We start from the raw sequence: 26188 nt of genomic DNA, 5'->3' as shown, positions 1-26188 counted from the left end.
GTTGCTGGAAATTTACAAGAGCCATTATGAAAAATGGTACGAATGTTCCTCAAAAAACTACAAATAGAATCATCATATGATCCAATAATACCAGTACTAAGCATATATCCAAAGGAAATGAAACCAGTGTGTCGGAGATAAATGCACTTCATGTTTAGTGACAGTCAAGACACAGAATCAAATTGTCTGCCAACAGATAAAGTGATCAAACATATTTGCAAATTACACACACACACACACACACACACACAAGATTTGACCTTAAAAAAAAAAAAGAAAAAGAAAAGAAAAGAAATCCTGCCTGGCATCAGTGATTCACCTGTAATTCCAGCTACACAGGAGACTAAGGGTTGAGAATAGAAGCTCAAAGCCAGACTGGGTGGTCTGTCACTCATCTCCAATTAAGCAGCAAAAACACAGAAGTAGAGCTATGGTTCAAATGGTAGAGCACTAGCCTTGAGCAAAAAAAGCTCAGAAACAATAACTAGGCCTGAGTTCAAGCCCCAGGAGTGACAATACACACACACAAGAAATCTTATCATGGGGCTGGGAAGGTGGCTCAGTGGTAGAGAACTTGCCTTGCATGCTCAAGGCCCTGGGTTCGATTCCTCAGCACCACATAAGAAAAAAGCTGGACGTGGTGTTGTAACTCAAGTGGTAGAGTGCTAGCCTTGAGCTGAAGAGCTGAGGGACAGCGCCCAGGCCCAGAGTTCAGGCCCCATGACCGGACCCCCCCCCCCCCAAAAAAAAAGAAATCTTATCATGTATAGTAACATGGATAAACCTGGAGGAAATTATGTTAAGTGAACTATACCAAGCACAGAAATAAATATCACAAGCTTTCAGGAAGAAAAACAGGAATATGCAGGAATATGATCAGGAATATGCCTGGCATCAGAGTTTTCAACAACACTGAAATTAAAAGCCAATCTAACAATATATTCAATATTCTATGGCTTAAAAAAAAATCAACCCTTTCTGCCAGGCATCCATGGGTGGCTCAGGCCTGTGATTCTAGCAATTCAGGAGGCTGATATCTAAATACAGTGGTCTGTAAGACTCTTATCTTCAATTAGGAAAAAAAGAAAGAAAAGAAGCCAGAAGTGGAGCTATGGCTCAAGTGACAGAGTACCAGCCTTGAGCAAAAAAAAAAAAAAACTAAAGGTAGGCACCAAGCCCTGAGTTCAAGCCCCAATACAAGCACAAGGAAAAAATGAAGAGGGGTGAAAAGATCCAACCTAGAATTGCACCCAAAGCAGCATCAATGCTAGTTTTCCTCTTTCCATCCTCTTCCTCTTCCTTTTATAGTAACAGAGCCCCTCCAAGTAGAGCTAAGCACTAATCACCTACTAGAATTCCCCTTCAGTATCCACAGGAGTTTTGTTCCAAGACCCAAAAGATATCAAAATGCACAGATGTTCAAGCCCTTTATATAAAATGGCACAATATTTGCACAAAACTTTTGCACATTTTCCTGCATACATCAAATCATCTCAGGATTATTTGAAATATCCAATATACTGTAAAAGATGTTGTGCGGTATTCTTTAAGGAATAAGAAAAAAAAATCTGTACATGTTCAGTACAAGGGCACTTCTTTTACCAAACATATTCAATCAACAAACATGGAGGGCCAAATGTACTACATTTTCCTGCTTCTTTCATAACTCAATGTATGCAACTTTATGACAAGCTTCTGAACAATGAATTATTAAAAAAAAAAAAGTGATGCGAACACCTTCTAGTTTATGCCTTTAAAAGAAATCTTCACACCCCCCTTCCTTTTTCCTTGGCTACAGATTATGAACACAAAGTGATGAAACAGCATAGCGCTAACTGGAACATTCTAGAGTCCTTAACATACTCATGAATGACTCAAAGTCTTGTTAAATGCAGATTCTGATTCAGTAGGGCTGGGCTGGGCTGAAATTTTCTTTTTCTGAAAAGCTCCTAAGCCATGCTGTAGTTGTTTCTGATAACAAAACTTTAGGTAGAATCACCTGGGTTCCTAGTGACTCAATGTACAAATCAAGAGGAACTTCCTTCAACTGTTTAGATTCAACAGAGAAGTAAATGTCTTCAGTGTTTCAGTCATTCATGTACCCACATATATTTTACTTTTCAAACTGATTTTTTAAAAGGTACATAGCTATTACCCACAACTTTTTTCTTCCTTATTTTTGTCTGTTTATATAAACAATATAAGTCTATTGAATCTGTGACCTCAACTAACAGTTTTTTGAAACATGTAAAGTGAAAAAAAATGTAATACATTCTTTCTCAGAAAGCTAATCAATCCACAAAAATGGAGAGCTAGAAATCAAATTCTACAACAGGATAATCAATCCTATGAGTATGGGGGGAGGAAGCCTGCACACATGAGTATGATACAAAGTGTAAACTAAATCCTTTATAATCTATTTTTTGGAACCAACAGATGACCCTGAAAATTAAAAATGTTTAAGATTTAAAAATGTTTTCCCCTTAGTCAAGTATAAGGCAAAAAAATGCTGAGTTTTTAATTATTATTTTAAACTCTACAGTGATATTTTACTTTTTTCTTTTTTAATGCCAGTCTTGGGACTTGAAATCAGTGCCTGGGCACCATTCCTGAGTTTTACTGCTCAGAGCTAGAGCTCTAACACTTGAGCACAATTCTACTTCCAGTTCTTGTGCATGGACTTTCTTGTCCAAATGGCTTGGAATCATGATCCTCAGATCTCAGCCTCCTTAGTAGCTAGGATTACAGGCTTCAGCCACTGGAGCATAGCTGCTACTGTACTTTTTCAAGCTGGAACACAGTTTTGACTTTTTAAAAATTCTGAGCAGTTCACTGATAAAATGACAAGCAACTCAAGGACAGCAATGGGACAGAAGGATGGAGCGGGAAAGAGGGAACAGCTAACACTAAGCAAAAGGAAAGAAATGTACATATCACGAACGTGGAAGAAATAGTTGTACTGTCAAAGCTTTAGAATTCACAAACTTTATAGACCAAGATAATGGCAATTTGCCTTGTAAAGGTTAAAATATGCTTGTGACTTTAAGTATCACTATCCTACAATACTGTGGAATAATTTATGTAATCACTTAATCTTAATAAAAAATATTTTAACAATCCTGAGCAGTTATAATTTTATTTTTAATACTCTATTGAATGATATGGCCAGGCATAACAGTAAGTCTTTTATATAAGTGTGTGTGTGTGTGTGTGTGTGTGTGTGTGTGTGTGTGTGTGTATGTGTATTTTGGGAGAGGGAGGAAAAGGAGAGAGGGAGGGTGGGAAAGAGAGGAAGAGAGAAAAAGAGGGAGGGAAAGAAGGAGGGAAGGGGAAAGATAGTGGGAAAAAGAGAGAGAGGGAGGGGAGAAAGACGGGGGGGGGGGGGGCACTTTTAGCACACATCAAGTCCAGCCACTCACTCCTATACACCAGATACAGAGACATGGTAAAGGAAAAATAAAAAGTGATTTATTACCTAGCAGCCACAGGGAGGTATACTTCAGTACATCTTCAGCCATTTTCAGAATATAGACATGAGCTATATGCTTATATCCCCTGTCTAGTACTTGGGGCAAGAGATGAGAAGGTAAGCATAATTAAAACAGTAATAAGTCACAGGTGTGGCCAGAAATGGTTTGAGAAATGTTCTGCCAATTCAGTATTGGTAGATGGCCTTGTTACAATGAATTATTGCTGTCTGGGCAGGTCTACTTTCAGACTTCCAAGAGGGCTGTAACTACAATAGAACACAGCTCAAAGCAAAGGGCAAAGGTTGAAAAATGGAGGACACTGGGAAGCTTAGGCATTATCCAGCTCCCACCCAGTCAACTCATGGGCCTAAATAAGAAGTCACTGAGCTTCAGTAAAAAGCAGTTTTTAAGCACTTCTTACATGTGAGCATGTATATTCATGTATAAACATTATATGTAATCCATCAAACATTATATATGCTATATTTAATTTCAATGTAATCAAATCATTTTAAACATCTCTAAAAGCTGAGCATTGTAGATTCAAAAACATTGCCTTTGTTTTGCCATGAATTGTAGAGTTTAGGTATACATCAAGTTGTACTTCAAGTACAATGAAGTTTGACCTCTATCTAAAATAATAAGCAGAAATAAATCCCAGAACTAGGGTGTAATTCAATGGCAGAGCTCTTGTCTAGCACATACAATGACCTGAGTTCAATCCCTCCACTATGGAGAAAAAAAAACTCAATCCAAATGGACTATAAGTCTAAATGTGAAAAACAGTATTGAGGTAGGTAACAATTTCTTAAAAGAAAAAATGCTATTCATAAAAGAAGTATTAAATAAAACTGGGGTAAAATTAAAAATCTGTTTGTCCAGACAACAAATTAAGGGTTAAAAGCACAAGCCATGTAATGAATGACAGAAAACTGCAATTGAAAAAAAAAAAAAGTAAAAAAAGGTCAGATAAGGTGATGTTAGGAAAATGAACCCTAAGATATGTATTTAAATGTTTTTTGTCTTTCATGCATTTGTTTCTAACGCATTTATAAGATTATTTCTTTGCTACTTTGTATGTCCCTCCCCCACAGTATAACCCCTGCTTTCACTGTATTTGATGTCGATATAATCTGTGGAGGGAAAAACAAGTAGTTTAAATAAGGATACAGGTGGACCCGTTGCAACAATGAGAAGTACAAGTTGTCATGTCAAAAACGAACTTTACAACTTTGGTGGGGGGGAGGATTCGGTGGGGGGTAGGGGGAGGCTGGGAAGGGATGGGAAGGGGAAACAAAGGAGGAGGCTACAATGCTTGATAAGAAATGTACTCATTATCTTGCCCATGTAATTGTAACCCCTCTGTACAGTATTTTCACAACTAAAAAAAAGTGTCTTTAAGTAGAGCTCAGTGGTAGAGGAAATGCCTAGTATTCAGGAGGTCCTGAGTTCAATACCCAACACTACTTTTAAAGGGGAGAAGGGATTCAACAAACAGGAATTTCTACATATCAGAAAATACAAGTAAAAAAAAAGGAGAAAGACTTGAATAGGTATTTCAAATATTTTTAAAAATATTTATGTAACTATCAATCATATGAAAAGGTATCCATAATTCATTAGTTATCAGTGAAAGAAAACTAAAAACACACTTAAAGTAAAATTATACATCTCCAAAATAGCTTCAGTCATAGATAGGAAATACTACCATCTATCTTAATGAGAGTCACAATGAGCTACTTAATATTGTGAAACCTAGACCTGTACCATCACCAGTTCTTCTACCCCATTATATCTAAATCTTTGTTATCAGTTCAGTTTCAGGAGAGACTGAAGATTAGGTTTCATGGACACTATAAGGCTCTAAGGAGCCAGCCAGTTACTTTTCTTGCAACTTAAAAATTTATGCTTATAATCCTTGCTACTCAGGACGCTGAGATCTAAGGATCTCAGCTCAAAGCCAGTCCAGGAAGGAAAATCCCAAAAGTGGCACTATGACTCAAACTAGTAGAGTGCTAGCCTTGAGCAGAAGAGCTCAGGAACAATACCCAGGCCCTAAATTCAAGCCCCATAACAACAACAACAACAAAAAGAATTTATGAGTATTTGAGAGCTTATTTAAGGGTCTTGAGCCACCATTTATAAAATAATTCTCAAGTATTCTCAGCATAAAGTTTATTTAATGAATCATATACAGCCTTATGGTTATACCATGCAGTCATTAAAAATCATGTTCTCAGCCAGCTGCCAGTAGCTCACATATATAATCCCAACTACTTAGGAGGTTGATATCTGGGGGATCGTAATCTGAAGGCAGCCTGGCAGAAAAGTTCAAGAGACTCCTTCTCCAATTACCCAGCAAAAAACTGGACAAGAGGTGTGGTTCAAGTGGTAGCAGTACCTAAGCAAGAAAGCTCTAAGAACATTAGGCCTTATATTCAAACCCCAGTACTGCCAAAAGAAAAAAATGAAAAAAGAAATCATAGTTACAAAAGATATAATATTTGGCTGGGCACTGGTGGTTCACACCTATAATCCCAGCTATCCAGGAGGCTGAGATCTCAGGATCACGGTTCAGCACAGGCAATAAAGTCCATGAGACTCTCCTCTCCAATAAACCACTAGAAAACCGGAAGTGGTACTGTGGCTCTCAGGGACAGAGCCCAGGCCCAGAGTTCAAGCCCATGACTGACAAAAATTATATATAATATTTGGAAATGTTCAAACAAAGAAAACCTGAAGGATGTGTAAGCATCTATATACTTTATATCTATTCTAAACTGTTAACATTTTACCACATCTTTTTTTTGGTACCACCTGAAAATAATTTGTAGACAATAAACTACTTCACACCTAATATTTCAGTATACATCTTGTGAGAATAATTTGCATAAGCAAAGTATCACTGACATATTCTTCCAAAAAATAACATTCTCATAAATTCATCTCATGTGCAGCTCATACTCTAATATCCCCTACTGCTACAAAAATGTCTTCATATATTTCCATAGTTAAACCCAGGATCTATGCATTCAATCTAAATATGCCTTAGTTTTGGAGGTTTTTTTTTTTAAATTAAATTCACCACTATCTCCACTATCATATTGACTTTCTTTAGGAATAGCACACATTGTAAATTTGTCTGATTGTTCCTTGATAATTAGATTTAAGTAAAGCATTTTTCTTTTTTCAAGAATCCTAGACATTTTTAGTTCTTACTATTTCACATTAGAAGACAAAACTGATGACCTATTCAACTATTTGTGATTGATCATTTAGTTAAGGTGGATCTCTCCATTATACACACACATGTTTTCCCTTTTGAAACCTGGTTTTTAGACCCCTGGATCAAAGTCCAGGAGTTCCAAGTTAGGTCAGGCCACTCACCCCTATATACCAAAGAAAGAGACATGGTGAAGGTCAGGGAAAATGTATTTATTACATGGCAGCTATGGGAAGATAGAATTTCAGTACACTATCAGTCATCTTCCAAGATAAACCCTAATCATTGACTTCAGGTTAAACAGAGAGAGTTGGGGCCTGGGCTGAGAAAGATATGCATAGTTAAAACAGTCCAAAGTCACAGTGTGGCCTGGGTGACCAATAGCTTGATCTGTCCCTAGAACAACTTTGGAGAAATTATCATTTTACCCTTGGGACAGGGTAGAAACAAGTTACCCAGTTTAAGATGATAAAAAGAAAGCACTGCCTGCTTGAGGAATAGTTTGCCTTTCACAGAGATGCTTATCAATGAATCTTTTCTACAGCTAAAAATGATTACTATTTTGAAACCCAATAGTTCGGATCAAAGAGGCACAACAAAAGCATCTTTTAGGTGGCCTCTTACATTATATAATTAACAAACAATTCATGAGGTGATATGTAATACCACATAAATGTTTTTATTTGTCAAGAATCTTTTGCCCAGTGGATTTAATATCTATTGATGATTCTGGCCTGAATTACACAGGGAGTTACAAAAGTTTTTCGCATTCTCATTCTTTCTACATTTATCAACTAGCATTCATAAACAACCTAGACACACTTTTTTCTATTTTACTGTATGCATTTGTTTAAATGACATTTACGTATACATACTTATGTACAAATACACACACAAACTTTTTTGGCAATATGAAGTATGAACTTAGGGCTTCATGCTTGGTAGGCTGGCACTCTACCAATATAACCATATTTACAGTCCTGCTTTTTTGTTGGTGACACTCAAGATGGGAGTCTAGCAAATTTTTCCGTCCAGGCTGGCCTCAAAACACAATCCTCCACCTCTGAGCCTCCTGAGTAGCTAATATTAGGTTACGAACCATCAGGATTCAGCAATTTGTTCTTCCCATGTTGGAGCTTGAACTCAGTGTCTCATGCTTACTAGGCTAGCACAAAACTGCTGAGCTACATCACAAGCCATTATAATCCTTCTTCTTTTTCTTTTGGTAGATCATGGGACTTGAACTCAGAGCATGGACACTTTCCCTTCAAGGCTTGTGCTCTACCACTTGGAGTCACAATCCACTTCTGGTTTTCTGATGGTTAGCTGGAGATAAGAGCACGGACACCCCTGTCAAGCTGACTCTGAACTGTGATCCCCAGATCTCAGCTTCCTGAGAATTAAAGGCATGAGCCACCAGCACCCACCTCTTATATTCCTTTTGATGCTCAAATTGTCCCAAATCTAGTCAATAAAAACTTCTTCTAGTCAACTCTTACATTTGTTTGAAGATGTCAGTAGAGGACAAAATATTTTTTCTTGTTCTGTTTTTTTGGGTCCAGTCATGGGGCCTGAACTTTGGGCCTGGGCACTGTCCTTCAGCTTTTCAGCTCAAGGCTAGTGCTCTACCACTTGAGCCACAGCACCACTTCCAGCTTTTTTCTTTTTGCTTATGTGGTGCTTAGGAATCGAACCCAGGGTCTCATGCATGCAAGGCAAGTGCTCTACCACTGGGCCACCTTCCCAGCCCGAGGACAAAATATTTTAAAGCCTAAATAACTCAATTAGACAAAAAATTAAGATAATTGTTCCATACAACATCACATTCTTCCAACTCTTACCCTGACAGTTAATGGCACTGTCAATTCATCTACTCAAATCAGAAACAAGGGAATAATTAACAACTCCTCTCTTGCATTTAGTCCTAGATGAAAAGTAGTGAGAGTTGCTATCTTATTATAGCCTTTGGGTATTAATAAACTTCTATCTATGCTTTTCAAAATAAATTCATTTTTTTAAAAATCTTTAAAAATAAATCTAACATTGCTTCTTTGCGAACAAAAAAATAACTTTAAATACTGTGTGTATACATGTGTGTATTACAGTGTGTAGCATATGCCTGTTATCCTAGCTTTTTGAGGGGGCTGAGAACAGGGATCATAGTTCAAGGTCAGTGCACAGAGAAAAGTTTAGAAGATGCCTAAGACCTACTTCCCCATACCTGGGCTCAGTGATGTGTACCTGTATCCTAAGCAACATGGGAAGCAGAAATTGGGAAAAATCATAGCCCAGGCAAGAAAGTACTTTATACTCTATCTCGACAGAGGGAAGCTAGAAAGTTTGTGGTTCATCAACATTTAAAAACTAAAATAACCATCTCCAGGTTCTAGCATCACTTCTACCTACTGTACAGCTAATTATTTCCTGGAGTCATATCAGAAAAATCTCAGAACTGGTAGGACATAAAAATTATTTAGTCCAAACATCCAATATTTTTCTACAACACCACCATCTATGTTTCATTTAACATATTCCATTTGTAGAAAGAAACCATTCAAAAGAGCACTATCTCCACTTTGCATTCAGTGTTTGGATTTTTAACTGTTAAAAAGTTACTCCATATATTACAGTGTTAACATGTGACTTCTTGTTTCTAATTATTAAATATAAAGCTACATCTTGAGTCACAAAGTTTTGTCCCTCTTCCACATTAAGGGCAAAGTGAAAAAGCACCCATAGGCTTCTTTAGAAGATTAAAGATAAAACCCTAAAATACCTTATTTCCATTTAGTAATTAAGAATATACCTAAATATTTATTTATGAACATACCTTTTATGTAAATTGTTAGTTTAAAATAAAGTACTGGATATCTTGTACCCTACCTTCTTATTAAGATTAAGAAAAGCAGAAGCAACATCTCCCAACTGAGATTTATTGCAAGTCTAATTTAAATCTATATGATTACAGTTTTCCATACTCCAAATGTAAGCCTTAAATTCCCAAACTAAAAAACACAAACTCTCGGGGCTGGGAAGGTGGCTCAGTGGTAAGAGCGTTTGCCTTGCATGCCTGAGGCCCTGGGTTCGATTCCCAGCACGACATAAGCAAAAAGAAAAAAGCCGGAAGTGGGCTGTGGCTCAAGTGGTAGAGCGCTAGCCTTGAGCTGAAGAGCTGAGGGACAGCGCCCAGGCCCAGGCCCAGAGTTCAGGCCCCACGACCGGAACCAAAAATAAATAATAAATACAAACTCTGTTAGTTTATAAACTGCAGTCCCTTTACCTCAATCATTTTGCTTTCCTCTCATTTGTCCTAGTTCTTGTTTTCAAATAATGTTAATAATTTGTCATAAATAACAGCACTATAATTATATTTTATAGGAAGAGTACATTTGCTATTTTATCAATATCCAGTAAGTACATTTTATGGAGTCAAACTAAAGCAACAAGTCTCAATAATAAGTTTCAATTGTTGAAATGGGTCATCTGGCCATTTGTAATCAGCAAATATTTACTGTACTTACTACTAAACCTGTATGTGCAAATATAAGCAAGACTCTTAGAGCTACTGTTTTTACATCCTAATGTAGCTTATAACATCACAGTTAATTATGGGAAGAAAAATCAGCACATGAAAGTGTTTTAATACCAAATGGAATCAGCACAGCATAAATAGGAAAAATAGTTGCTTGCAGCTAGCCACACATAACTGCATTATTTTAATGTTTGGGATACAAATCTGGAATAAAACTGCTTTATTCATTAAAGTATATATTTATTCTTGTCGTTACTATTGACAGTTTCAAACATTTTTGCAAACAAAACTACATAGTCAAGGACAAAGGTGATAGGGAAAGTTAAGAATCTTCTGAGTATGTGAAAAAGAAAGCAGCATTTGGTTTGCTTTTGCTAAATTTTGTCAATGAATTGTTTTTAGCTTACAGTTAAAAGAACAATGAAATTATTACATGAACCACAAAACTTGTGGTTCCCCCTACCTACTCTTTTCACAAGAGACTTTCCATAGTAAAGAAATTTCTGACACTGTAACAGAAACAACTATATGTTAGCATCTATAAACATATTTAGGAAAATTATCTACTAATAAACAGCTTAAGCCTTTCTTGAACAGCATGAATTAACAATTCATTAATGGAGAAATAAGTACACTAATGACTGAATAAGATTAATAAATATACTATATCATTTATTAATTTAATAATTTATATTATAAATTTATTAAATAACTATAATAAATTAATGTAATAAATATATTACATGTACGCAATAGATGGCCTTCTGAGAATTTGAAAATATATTTTATATGAATTTTATATGAACCTTAGGACATTATAACCTAGGCTTTTTTGGGTCCAGTTGTGGGGCCTGAACTCTGGGCCTGAGTGCTGTCCCTCAGCTCTTCAGCTCAAGGCCAGCGTCCTACCACTTGAGCCACAGCACCACTTCCAGCTTTTTCTGCTTATGTGGTGCTGAGGAATCAAACCCAGGGCCTCATGCATGCATGGCAAGCGCTCTACCACTGAGCCACCTTCCCAGCCCCACCTTAGGACATTATAGAAAGGAACTGTGATTGAGTTTTACAGACAAGAAACCTGAAATGCTCAGAGAGGCTAAATGTTGTTAGGATTCATGAGGATTTAAAAATTAAATAGCCTAGAAAGGAAAGTGTAGAAAATGTATGACTGTGAGACACACGTGGGCTAACAGGAATTTACTATATTATATCTACTTGTAGATTTTTCAAATTCCACAACAAATAGTTAACTAAATACATATATATACATGTATATATATGTAGACTCAGTTTATATATTTAATAAATGCAATACAAGAAGACCAGATAAATCTACAATTCAGATAAAGAACAACAACAAAAATAATTTTAGTAGTATGTTCTAAATATTACATGAGACCTACTGATAAACAAAATACTTTCTAGCAATCAAACAGTATTCTTTCAAGGTAAACTGCAGAGTGTGAAGTATACATCAAGAAAGCTCTAACAGAAGCTTTATGAACAATAAATTCACATTTCTTGGAAAGTATTTCTAATAGTTTTCCATGAAATAACAGTTAATCCCCTACCTTTTCAAATCCCTTAAAAAAAAACAACTAATGGAAATGTTATTTTACATTCCAGAACTTTTTCAAGATAATTATAATACAGAATTTCACTAAGGAAAAATGTAATTATAATGTGAAAACTAGAAAGCTTACTAAATTCAGTGTCAGTTACAAAGTACAATAGAAACAGGCAAAGACAATGTATGATATTTTAAAAAAACTTTTAAAAGTATTTGTGACTAGTTTTTTGTTGTTGTTGGTTTTTGCTGGTACTTGGATTTGAACTCAGAGCCTTAAGTTTGCTTGGCTAATGCTACCTGTTGATAAAGTCAACAGGATGGAAACTTGTTCCTTGCTAGTGATATCACCTACCACAAATATTCTCATGCAGGATCTGTAAACTTGTGAAGCTTCATCTCCACTTCAGAGAATGTTACCAACAAACTCAGATGACAAGGAAATTTGAAGTTACACATCAAGCCCCTGATTAGCATTTTTATTACTCTGAAAACCTCATCAGGCTGACTTACCTTTTAGAAATGAGTAATCCCAGCTAAAAAGAGGAAAGAAAAGTAATGAAAGAAGTATGAGAAGTATGGTTTCTTTGATAGATTTCCTTATGTTGCTTTCTACTTGAATGCTTAACAAATCTACTTCATGTCACAAACACAGAGAAATGCAGAAGTCACCTAAAACAAGAAAATAGTGACCTTATGCTCCAGGATATCTGGTTTAAGCTCTCAAGAAGAACTGAACTCGTTTATAACTAAAATAGGTTTTCAAATAAAAATGTGTATTTCATCAGCTTCCAAACTATAAGAAGTACTTTCCAACTTCTAATGAACAGCAATTATTTCTATAATGAAAGAAGTTTGTTTAGCATAGCAGTACTTAAAATTTTTGGAAAATTTTTTGAAATCATGAATACTCACAAATACTACAGACAATCATAAATCTCCTTACCTCCCAGGAATGATTACCTCTGCTAAGCACACAAAGTTAAGCAATTCTACCAGCAGCAGAGGAGCTCAGGTTCCTATTCTAAAGAGGAAGCCAGAAGTAAATAAAACTGAGGAGATAAGGAACAAGGCCAAAACCAAAATCAGTCTGAATCAAAAACAAGACCACAAGGGGAGAGATGAAGAAAAAAATAAACAACAACAACAACACAAAAAAAAAAAAACCAGGAGGAATATTGGTTATGAGTAGAATAAGAGCACCAAAGCCAAGCAACAGTAAATAAGAGATTTGGAGTAAAAGTACATGATAAGTTGTAAAAATAATGAAATGACTACAGTTTTAATACCCAGTGGCTTTGTATGTGTACACACATGGCTCTGTATGTATGTGTACATGTGTTTGCTGGTATCATGGCTTGAACTCAGGGCCTTCAAATTTTGCTCAGCTTTTTTACTCAAGGCTAGCTCTCTATGAGTCAACCTCTACTCCTGGCTTTTTGCTGGTTAACTGGAGATAAGTATCTCACAGAATTGTCTGTCTGGGCTGGCTTCAAACTGTGATCCTCAAATCTCAGACTTCTGAGCAGTAGGGATTACAAGCATGAGCCACTGGTACCCAGGCCAATTGTAATTTAAAATACTCAGGACCATGAGAAGCAAGAGAAGCAAGATACCTGCAATGCAAAAATATGCAAAAGAATCATCTATAAACAATTCTGATTTCACAATGATAACACCATGACTTAATATTATTTTATCTATTCCTATTTCTTCTTTCTAGGTAAGTTTGATTGTAAGGTTTTGATGTGAGTAAATTGGTACAACCTTCTGAAGACATAGGAAGTACCTCAAAGAGCCTGAAGTCTAAGCCCATTAAACTCCAGTGACGTTGACCTTTACTTCACCAGTCTTAAGTGCTAAGCTGGGACTGAAATATCAGCTTGTACTTGGGCATAGTGATCAGACTTTAGAACTTTAATACAGGAAAAATAAACCTCCCTGTTAATATTAAGAATTCTTTCTTCCTTGATGGAAATTTGCTCCTTGCCAGTGATGTTTCACCCAACACAAATATTCCCATGGAGAACCTTGGGAGTCTGTGAAGCTTCCATCTCCATTTCAGAGGATGTTATACACAAAGGCAGATGAAAAGGACATGTAGGACAGTCTTTAATAGCATAAGAAACCAAAAACAAGGACCAATATACAACAATATCTCCACAATACAGTATAATGAGCTGATGAAATCAATTGCATGTGCTAACATATGGACTACTAAAACATACAAACTGAAAAAAGGAACAGAGTATCTAAATTTTTGCATATGTATAAAATATTAAGGCATATGAATAAAATATTAAGGTAAATCATAAAACCTACCATTGTACATACATGCTTCTATATGCAAACACACAGGAAACCACAGGCAATGGTTAGCCTTAAAGAGTGGGAAGGAAGAAAGGAAGGAAGGAAGGAAGGGAGGGAGGGAGGGAGGGAGGGAGGGAAGGAGGAAGGGCAGGAATAAATTGTGGAGCCAGAGCTGAAGCCTTCTCTGTAGCCTAATTGCAATACCTTCTTAGTTACTGAACATTCACTTGTATTAACTTCTAATTATATCTCAAGTCAAAACTGAAATATCATTCTTGAGACCCCAAGAGATTAGGTAATCTCATGATAATCTATAATTTTCCTTTTTGCAACTTTTATCCTACTATATTCTAATTACCTATTGACACACCTGTGAAAGTGTATAAGTTCTCTAAGAGCTAGAGGATGGCCTATTCAACAATACATCACCTATATATTCTAATTACCTATTTATTTACACACCTGTGAAAGTATGTAAGCCCTAAAAAGACAGAGGAAGGACTATTCAACAATGCATCACCTACAAGTGGCACATAAACAAAACTCAGCATAACAGACATCTGGTAAACAGCTATCAAATAAACTGTAAGGACACAAATGTACAAAAGGAACTAGAGTTAAAACCAAATTGAAAAACCAAATATTTAAATTATATAATTTTACATTTAAAAGAATAATCAGAAAGTCAACATCACAAAACAAATTAGAAGTATAATTGTTCTTTGCTTGACATTTTCTTGGAAATTATGAATAAACTGAAGTTTTATAAAAAGAGTTACATGATTAAGCACCGGGAGAGTTTGCTTAAAGGGATTTTCTTTTCATAAAGCTCTGTATGAGCTTAATTTTTCATATGATTTTTCATATGATTATAAGCCTTATAATTATAAAAATAATACTTTAATATTTATTCTATATCTTCCTCAAAATATGCCTTATTTAATAGAAACAATAATAACATTGCTTGACATGTTTCCTTTTCATTCTTTTAGTTTTCTATAAATTCAGGTATATGGGATCCAATGAAGATCCTATACTGTGATTTAAAAAATTCCTTTTCATGCAACTCAAAACAACACTGAGATACCACCTCACCCCAGTTAGAATGGCCATAATCAAGAACCCTAACAACAATAGAGGCTGGAGGGGATGTGGATAGAAGGGAACCCTACTGCATTCTTGGTGGGAGTGTAAACTTGTTCAACCACTTTGGAAAGTAGTATGAAGGTTCCACAAAAGACTTCACATAGAGCTCCCCTATGACCCAGCAATCCCACTTTTGGGCATTTACCCAAATGATCACAAACAAGACCATATTAAAGCTACTAGCAAACTATGTTTATTGCAGCATTCTTTACCATAGCTAAAATATGGAACCAACCCAGATGCCCCTCAGTAGATGAATGGATCAAGAAAATGTGAGATATATATCAGAAAGAATGACATTGCCCCATTTGTTAGGAAATCGGAAAAAATTATATAAGTGAAGTAAGCCAGGCCCAAAGAAACATAGGTCCCCATGGTTTCCCTTATTTGCAATAACTAGTATATGTCTGAGACAAGCAGAAAAGGTCAGATAAGTTGTTGTTAGGCGAAATAAACCCCAAGATAAGGACTCAAATGTTTTTTCTTTCTTCTTATTGTTTCTGACATATTTATAAGGTGATTTTTTGTTGTTGTTGCTTTGTATGTCCCCCACGGTATAACCCCTGTTTTCACTGTATTTGATGTTGGTATCATTTGGGAAGGGGAAGGGAAAAAACAAATTGTTTAAATATGGATACAGGTGAACCCATTGCAACAATGAAAGGTACAAGATGCTATGTCAAAAAACGAACTTTACAACTTTGGGGAGGGGCGGGGGGGGGGGGGGAGTGAGGATGGGAATGGGGGATGGGAGGGTAGGATGGTATGGAGAAACAAAAGAGGAGGCAACAATGCTTGATAAGAAATGTACTCATTACCTTGCTCATGTAATTGTAACCCTTCTGTGGGGTATTTTCACAATAAAAAAATTAATAATTTTAAAAAAATGGAAAAAAGTCATTGCAAACTGTACACATTCAAGGAACAATTTTCATGTTCTTTAATTTCTTGGAACATAGTTGTCATATATTTATTCCTTATATTTTTAAGGATAAAATCTAATAATATCTAAAAGAAACAAAAAAAATTCCTTTTCATAAGATGATGAGGTGTTGGAATTCATTAGCTATAATAAAGATATGTATTTTAAAAAGCTTCTCTAAAAGATGGGTAACTGAGTATGTAGTAAACAATCCTTTATTCATATAACGAATATGAAGCAATTATATCGTATAAACCAAAGAGATTAAAGCAAATTAAATGCCAAATATGGTTCAGAGATTCTATTTTCATTAATTTTAGAAATACAGGCTTGACCCAACTGCAGGAACATTACAGTTCAGAAGAAAGATGATCAGTATCATGGTTTTTTTGTTTAAGTGTTTACAGTCACTTTCTCCTAAAGTGAAAATTTATACTGGAGTATAATCCAGTATGTAGACTTAAAACTTTGCTAAGTGCTTTCCAGATTGCTTAAAAGTTTTTCCAGATTTTTAAAGTTGTGTAATTTCCATTATAATGGAGATGCTTTTGAAGTGATAAAATACAGTTTGGAATATTAAAGAAAATACATTGTAATAATGCTGTTAATAAGTAATATTTTTATATCTTTGTTTTCTATTTCAGCATATATATTGTGGTGAATGTTCATCACATTATAAATGCTTAGGCACTGATAAATCTGTTAGTGAAAACTGAAAGATTTGTGAATCCTGCAGAATTCATTTTTCTATTTCCAGTATTTGCAGAAGTTAAAAAATTTCAAGCCAAAAAAATTACAAGCTTGATTCCAATTTAAGATTTATTTGTAAAATATCTTTCAAATGTAATTGTAACCCCTCTGTACAGTATTTTCACAATAAAAAAGGAAATATATATATATTTCAAAAATACATTATACTTTATAGTAACTCGAGTCTCAAAAACTTGGACTCAGCAATTAACAAAAAAAAATTAAAAATTAATCTCAGCAATTAATGTTTGCTGATAATACCAGCCTATCCAACTTTGTTTCCCTTGGTGTTTTCATTCCTATTCTCTTAAACATGCCTCAAGTTCTTAATTTCAGCAAGATTAGAAGAAAGACTTTTCAAATATGATTTTTAGATACACCTCTAAAAAATATGAATATCTATCACTATTTGGAACTAGGGGAGCACCATCACTGTCCCAAGGGAAATCTATAATCTCTAACCAATAAACATTTACCAGAAAGACCCAAAACACATATAAACATTAACCACATATTCTTGGAGGTAATTAGATAATATATCAATGAAGGACAAACTATGTTTGGTGAGCTTATGATTAAAAGGGAATATTAAGAGTTGCATGTTAAGCCGGGCGCTGGTGGCTCACGCCTGTAATCCTAGCTACTCAGGAGGCTGAGATCTGAGGATCGCGGTTCAAAGCCAGCCCAGGCAGGAGAGACCTTGAGACTCCTATCTCCAATAAACCACCAGAAAACCGGAAGTGGCGCTGTAGCTCAAGTGGTAGAGCGCTTGCCTTGAGCTGAAGAGCTGAAGGACAGCGCCCAGGCCCAGAGTTCAAGCCCCACGGCCGACCAAAAAAAAAAAAAAAAAAGAGTTGCATGTTAAGACAAAGTAGTTAGGATATTTGAGATTTAAATAGTAGAGGCTATTTCAGCTGAGGGAAAAAAAACGTTCCAACCAGGTGCTGCCTGAGATAGTGGTCAGAGTGGTCTGATTTGATAGAGGAGGTATAATTATATAAATTTGTATTTCAGAATCACTGAGATAATTTTATGGTATGAGCACTGTCCTAGAATAAGGGTACTGAAGTATTGTTCACAAAGAACAAAAAGATTGTGTCTAAAACCACAATCAGTATAAAGTCAGTATAAAACTGGTTCTATGTGTTTTGGATATGACACAGAAATAACACTCTCAGGTATATAACCAAGACAACTGAAAACATGTATCTGAAGTAACTTATCCATGAGTGTTTGTAGCATTATTCATAATAGCTCAAAGGCAGAAACAATTCTAAAATCTAACAGATGCATGCAAAACAAAAAATTGTATATTCATACAATGCAACATAAAAGTATATGAAATAATGGTAAGTGTAATAAAAAGATAAGTCTTGGAAACATTACACTAACGTAAAGAGAAACACAAAAGGCTACATATATATTAAAAGTGACAATAAGATGCACTGTATTCATAAACTGCATTGTTAAATGGCAATTCCTTGTACAACTACTTAAAGATAATTTTAAAGGCTACATATTGTATGATACAATTTATATGAAATGTCCAGATCAGGCAAATTAATTAATGGTTATTAGTGGCTGGACAGTGACTGTAAATGTATTCATGGGGGTGGGGGGGGGGGCCTGTTTGTTTTGTTTTGTTTCTGGGAGATGATGAAAATATATGGAATTAAGCAGCATTAAACAGCCTTGTGAAAATACTAAAAAGCAACTTAAATATTTAAGTTGACAATATTTTATAATATATAACATATCTCAATCATTTTCATCTTTTTTTCTTTTTTGGCATTACTAGGGTTGTGATCTAAAGGCCTTACCCTTGCTAAACAGGTGTTCTACTGCTAAGTCGCACCTCCAATCCATAATTCGGTTTTAATAAGGGATCTTTCAGCACTTATTTTCTACTTTAAGGTATCTGAAGAACACTGAGCTCAGTAAAGGCACCTTACTATATAGCAGGACTGATTTTTAGACTTTTGGTAATTATACTAAAAGAATATTAAAAATTATGATACCAAAAGGTCTTCAAACATTAAGGTGGAATAATAGGAAAACCACCTTTTAGTGACAAAAGATATGTAAGGAGATAAAAGATACAATGACTTCTAAGTAACAAGAGGAAACCAAAGCCTCCCTGAGCAAGTGTAAAGGGAAAAAAAATCTATAGATTGTTCCAAAGGAGGAAAAAACAGGATATTCTTTTTCTAGTCATAGCTAAAGAACAGAAAAATACAAGTAAAGCAACAATGAGAACTGGATTAAGTGGTAAAAGGCACAAGAAAAATGATACCAGCCATAGAAATGTTTATCAATAATGATTTGGCATATATAGTTCCCAACTAACAAATGTATCATATTTCAAATGTCTGAAAATCAGATTTCTGAATTCATTTTTTTTCAAAGTGACTATGTCTGTAAAGCATCTAGAATTTATTACATTTTTTCATTATTTCTATTTTCCTCAATGAAATAAGAACATTCCAGAAGCCTTGTCTCTAACTCTCATCTCTCCATATACTCAGAGCTCCAAAAAAGAGAATTCCATTATTTCCTAAACTTTTAACTGTGGTAGAAACTTCTTTCCCTCTCCAATTTGTTACCATCATCACTTAAGCAACATAGGAAATTCGGGTTCCCTATTCCATATGGAGGTGAGCTCAGCCAAAGTAGAATCACTTGCTATCCACAGCCACAATCTAAAGTTGTGCCATGACAGACTTATTATGAGAAGAGTTCTGAATTTCAGAATCTACTTCCATCAGTGTGATGGAAAGACACATGCACACAGTGTGCATGCACATACACACATATATACACAATTTTAAGGTGTTTGTGGTAGACGCTGATAAATGTATTCTTATTGTTAAGTTTCAACAGACTTCATCATGTCCAGTGAGTGCTATGGAACATTTATAGTGCATGCACATACTATCACTCACATGCAGCAAGAGCTCAAAAGACAATGCCAAGAGAAAATAAGGGAGGAGAAAAGACATGGGAAGAAAATGTTCAAGTCCACTTAACTCACTGGGTTCTACAGAAAACAGTAAAAAGCATCTCTTTTTTCTTATTCATCTTGGCATCCTTTTCTGATGAGAAGTCCTGTTTTCTAAAATAGATCAAATGTTACCAAGTTTGAGAGGATTTTCCTCAAAACCCTAAAGCGTCTGATGCTTTCTTCTCTGCACTCCAATATTATCTTACATTACTATACTGCTCATGGAATTGCAACAATCTTAAGTTTGTTTCCCAAGTAGATATTTTCTCTTAAATATCAGAATAGCTTATTAATTTTTATCTTCTTAATACCTTGGACAGTGCTTAGCACACAGAAATGTCCAATAAGTATTTGCTGAATAAATTTTTTCAAATGTTGGAAGACAGTAAAAATAATAACTCACATGAACAAATCCCAAAAGAATTCATTTGCCAGGTCTTGCTACAAAAAAAAAAAAAAAGAGAAAGATCTAAGCTTGTAACCTCAAAATGGCCTAAAGAGTGAATCTGAATGCAATGAATATCTAAGATATTGTCAAATACAAGCATTTAAGATGTGTACAGTAAATACTGCCTATCCCTTTCAGTGTTTATCCCTTCTCATCACACTTCTGAAGGTTATAATACTCCTTTACTGCACTTATAAATTGTCCAGTAACAGAAAGTAATGTATTACACGTTACCTTTGCCATGTTATGTAAACAAGAATTTTTTTAATGAACTTATATACAGGGTTCAGTACAGAGGGGTGAAAGGTGGCAGGATTCTGACTTACACCTATTACTCCTATTCTCCTATTACTCCTTTGGAAAAATAAAAGATTCTAAGCAAGTTGTGATTATAAGGAATTAGAATTGAATCAAATCTCCAATGCAGAATGGATCCAAAGAGCCTGTGAACCAAATGAATGGTTCACATTAATATAGTAGGCCAATACCAAGGTAGTATAAGAAATGTTAAGTAGCTGATGATGCTTTAGGAGTTACCTAATTTCCTGGCAGTTGATAAGAACCAGTGTTAAAGCATGAGGCTAAAAGAAGATGATGTGTATCACTGTCTAAAGTAGAACTTTTGTTGCCTAATCTTGCAAATACATTACATTTTATGTAATATATAAACCATAATAGGAATGACTCTTAAAAAATGGTCCAGTGAAACTTTGCCCTTAAAATAGAGAAACCATGGTTTATAAAGGCAAGTTATTTATCCAAGGTCATACTGCTAAATAGGAAGAAGACTCTGAACTGAAACCCAGATCTAGATCTCTTAGAATTCTTTTTTTTTTTTTTTGGGGGGGGGGAGGGAGGAAATGGGGCAGTCCCAGGGCTTGAACTTTGGGCCTGGGTGCTATCCCTGAGCTTCTTTTGCTCAAAAACATTCCACCCACTTGATCCAAGTGCCACTTCCAACTTTTTTGAGTAGTCTATTGGAAATAAGAGTCTCAAGAAGTTTCCTGCCTGGGGTTGATCCTCAAATTTCAGCCTCCCAAGTAGACAGGATTAAAGGGGTGAGTCTTTTAACTAGATAACTTCCTTGTCTAACATGCATGTCTAACATGCATGTCTAACATGCCTTTCATTGTGAGGTTCTCTACACACAAACATACACATTTACTTACACATACAAATCTATGTGTAAGTAAATATGTCTGGAGATACACATATAGAAACGTTCATGTAACTCACTGGTTTTGTTGTGCCAATTCTAGAGCCTGAACTCAAGGTCTAGGCACTGTCCCAGAGCTTTTGTGATCAAGGCTAGCACTCTACCACTTGAGCTACAGCCCCACTTCCAGGTTTTGTTGGTGCTTAACTGGAGATAAGAATCTCATGAACTGTGGGCTGGGAAGTTGGCTCAGTGGTAGAGCGCTTGCCTTGCATGCCTGAGGCCCTGGGTTCGATTCCTCAGCAACACATAAGTAAACAAAACAAAAAGTAAAAAGCCGGAGGTGGAGCTGTGGCTCAAGTTGGTAGAGCACTAGCCTTGAGCTGAAGAGCTGAGGGACAGTGCCCAGGCCCAGAGTTCAGGCCCCACGACTGGACCCAAAAAAAAATAAAAAAAATAAAAAAAAAAATTGTTTAAAAAAAAAAAAAAGAATCTCATGAACTTTCTTGCCAGGGCTGGCTTTGAACCCTAAGCCTCAGATCTCAGCCTCCTGAACAGCTAGGATTACAGGTGTGAGCCATCTGCCCCTCTGGCTCAAAGAGGTAGAGTACACTACCTTTAAGCACGAAAGCTCTGGAACAGTGCCCAGGCCCAGAGTTCAAGTCCCGGGACTGAAACACACCAAAAATAAAGAAAAAAATAGATAGATAAATAAATAAGGCTAATCAGAAATGGGCAGAAAAAATACACCAGGTGACTGAAAATAATAGCTGCATGCTTTATGTGTATAGGTTTGTTGGTTAAGAGCACAGGCTTTGAGAGTAAAATACGTCCAAGGTAGCCCTGAATATCTAACTGACACGGGTCCAAATAGCCATCAATAAAAAGCTGCTTAACCTTTCTAAGCCTCGGTTTCCTCGCCTAGAAACAAAAATAAGAAAACTTCATTATTCTTGTGAGAATTAAATAAATGATAAACATCAAATGTTTTGCATAGACATAGTATCTATTCAATAATGTAGTTACTATCATTATCACTGTAAACTATCTCAGGGTTTTCTACAAAAAATGTCCTAAAGAATGTTTTCTGTTTCTAACTAACCTCCTGCTGTCAGTCCCCCACCACTCTACCCTCACACAAACACACACACACACACACATCCCATTCTATATAACACTGGGTCTTTTGAACAAACAATATAACATATTAAGAAATCATTTATTTTCTTTCTTTTTTGAAAAACTATTATAATTTTCTTTTGTTTGGTTTTGTTTCTGAGACCAGTCTATAACTCTTGATATTCCTATCTCAGCTTCCTAAATTCTAGTATCACAGGTTTTATGTATATAACATATAATTATATAAATATATAGCCTAGAATACATATTATGTATTTATTAAATATACTATTATGTATTAATGTATTTATATATGATATATATATAGCACAGTCAAACTGACCTTTTTTATTAGCAACAATTAGTTGAAAGCAAATTGACTTTTTAAATTTTACAAATGTGCAGTGCCTATACTGACTCTAGAATTAAAAAATAAATTTTATGTCTTCTTATACTTCTTATACTTGGTTTTCTATATTCTGCAAAAAGGAGGTAAGGTGACTTAAGAAAATAAAAGCCCGCTGCATATATTTCTACACTGAAACATAAAGACCACCATTTGTGGTGACAGTGAGAATAATTAATTCCATAATGTATTGTACATTTATTTTAACTCTATTAAAATCTGAAGATATGCAATTACAAGAAGCTTTTTTTCTATGTAAATAATAATGCCTCAAATAAGGTATTTCATCCTTCTTGTGCTGACTTTTTCTAAATGTTGTGTACTAGTAGGGTAGTGGTACTAATTTATTAAGTGAAAGAAAAAGGATCTATCAAGCTACTTTACTTCCTAAAACTTAGTAATTTAAGAAGCTAATTCCTCTGATCTAGTCTTTTGCCAATTATTCATGTTGTATGCTAACCAGACAACTGAATGGATGTCATTTACATGTACTCATTTTAATAGTTAAACATGTCCAAACAAAACTTACTTATATTTTAATCTTCTGTAAATTTTAGAATTCTCTTTGAAAGTGTTACTGTCAAAATCCAAAATCCTAAAGTACTTATGAAATTTCAGTTGCAGAATATGTAATTTAATTTGAAAGTAAATCAATAGGAGAAGCAAATTATTTGGTCATCTTATTATAAAAGATTAAACTGCCACAAACTTTATTTTACCAGGACTAAAATGCATTAAATTACATTTCACTGACATAAGACCAAAAGAACCTCAAAAACACAATTCAGTATTTTACCAGAGTGAGGTTATAAAAAAGCCAAACTAAAAAATATTTCCCTGTGGAATACATAAACTGTTTTAAGTAATGTTAAAACTCTCTTGACATTTCAGCCATTACAAAAAAAAGTTCATCATATAAACAGAATCATTAAAGATTCCTGGAAAAATAAGCCCAAAGGATTACAAATAAAAATTTTAAAATGCAGTATTAATTTGCAACATCACAAATGACTAAGAAGTACACATTATACATACAACTATTTTTAATTTGTATACTTCTGAAATTATTGTTTAAATTAAAACCTAATCAAGACATAAAATGTGTTTTAAACTATCTCTTGTGAATACACATTGTAAATTACAAAAACATGAAAAGTTAAATATTCACATTTCATTAGCTTAAACTGATGGTTTAGGAAAAGTTGCTTCTTTCAAGGAGATTAAATATAAAGTCACTTAATTTTATAAACAGAGGACAGACTGGTCAAACATAGTAAAAGGCCTAATCTCACAGGAGATTTTGTGAATATGTCTAAAATTTAAGCCTTTTGAAAAATACTATATAATAAGTTAAAGTAGGGACAATTTTTAAATCCATGTCATTACAGAGTAAAACTTCAATAAGAAGTTAAATTAAACAACAGAATCAGCAATAAATCCAGACACTGATTTCTCAAATGTCACCAGACTATCCATTCTGCTAAAAGTACTTTTAAATACATGCCGCACCCAAAGTATCAAGTTTTCAAATCCCTACCTTTTGCTGGTATCTGTATAGCTTTACTTCTGCATAAACCTACTGTAATATTCTATATTATTTTCTCCTACTGCCCATTTAGAAATATATTTCAGTAAGCCTACGAAAAAAATGTTGAATAAACATACACTTCCTTTCCAGAATACTAAAGTATTTATAAATATGACCCACACACACACAAGGGAGCCTACTTCAGCTCTATGGTTTCATTTTTTTAGTACTAATGCAGTTCTGAACATACTCTCCTATGTAACGTGCATAAGAACCAGTAATTATTTTAAACATCAAAACAGCAGCCAACCAAAGGAACAGAACACTCAAGTAAAGCTACTTTGGTTCTAATAAAATTCAAAGATTATATAATAAGCTATGACCTTATCTTTCCAATAATTTTTATAGTCAAAGGTGACAGATTACATCTATTTGGACAAGAGGAAATCAAGAAGTTAATAAAATATATTTCCTCCTCAACTAAGAATTGCCTTCTCTTTTGTCAATATTACAATACATTCATCTACTGACAAAGGAAAAATGAACACTTCACCTGACTGCTTGCTAAGAAACTGAATTGGGAGCATTACCAGTCAGATTTAATTTCTAGGGGAGAATATTTAACAAAAAAAAAAGATTTAAAGTTTATTGGCAGCTACTAAATTTTGGGGAAACGGTCTGAACAGTATAGCCCCCATTTGTCACTTGCTTGTTCTCACTACCCACCCTGCACCAAACCCCCATTGTTCTATGTAAAAACTCACAGCTAATGGTATCTAAATAGCAACTGCTACGTTTATGTTACGGATGATGACTATGAGGAACTCTCCAGAACCACACTCACTCGCTTCTTTCTTTCCTGACCAAAAAAAAAAAATCCTAATTTGATAATAAACTGATCAAAAACTGGTGAGGGAAAAGGATCTCAGCTTCCCTTCCAGACTGATGAATGTCACTCCTGAGTCGAGTAAGGAAATCCCCCCCCCCCCCCCCCCCCGCCACCGACCCCCGAGAAAGGTTACTATCATAAAATGACTCAAAGATCTTCTCGGGCTGGCGTTTTAGAGCTAATTTGTTTTTAATCCAGTACTGAAACGTCGAATCTGGAGACCAGAGGGGTAAAGCGTAGAGGTTCATCTGCCTGCCTGCCGTCCCTGCAGAGCCAGCCGCAGCGCGCAGGATCTCGGATCGGTCTGGGTCCCGGGGTCACCACTTCCTCCCCGAACCTGGGTGGCTGGCGGGGACCGACGCGGGCTTGGAGGAAGTGGGAGCCCGGCACCCCCGCGGCGCGCTCTCCGCGCCGGGCTGCCGGGCGGCCGGGCGGCCGAGGGGCCGGGCTACCTGCCCCGCCGAAGCGTCGCTCGGCGCGGACACCCGGCCCAGACACACACACACACTCACCCATCTTTCCTCTTGGCTTTGTAGACGTGACCGTAAGTGCCTCGGCCAACTTTGCAGCCCTCGTATTCAAACAGGTCCTCGACCCGCTCCCGCTCGCTGCTCAGCTTCACTTTAAAGTCATAGTCCATTGTCACAGCCTCCGAAGCCGGAGAGCTGGGTCGGGGGGCCGGGGGGCCGGGGTGGGGACCGGGGAAGCACGGGCAGCCGCT

At 35.7% G+C, this 26188-nt stretch overlaps 1 protein-coding gene across 3 annotated transcripts in view; it reads right to left on the bottom strand.

Moving 5' to 3' along the window:
* Window positions 1-26117, bottom strand: part of Cdk8 (cyclin dependent kinase 8) — a 113715-nt gene extending 87598 nt beyond the window's left edge. For all 3 annotated transcript variants that reach the window (XM_042685448.1, XM_042685449.1, XM_042685450.1), the window contains exon 1: window positions 25980-26117. In XM_042685448.1, the coding sequence (XP_042541382.1) occupies window positions 25980-26107 (128 nt within the window). In that variant the 5' untranslated portion in view covers window positions 26108-26117. The remainder of the gene's footprint in view (window positions 1-25979) is intronic.
* Window positions 26118-26188: the final 71 nt, after the last annotated feature.

This window comes from Dipodomys spectabilis, unplaced genomic scaffold (assembly GCF_019054845.1).
Source record: "Dipodomys spectabilis isolate Male_0828 unplaced genomic scaffold, ASM1905484v1 ptg000095l, whole genome shotgun sequence".
In the NCBI taxonomy this organism is placed as follows: domain Eukaryota; kingdom Metazoa; phylum Chordata; class Mammalia; order Rodentia; family Heteromyidae; genus Dipodomys; species Dipodomys spectabilis.
The sequence above is the reverse complement of the archived record's forward strand: the minus strand, read 5'-3'. Positions and strand labels throughout refer to the sequence as shown.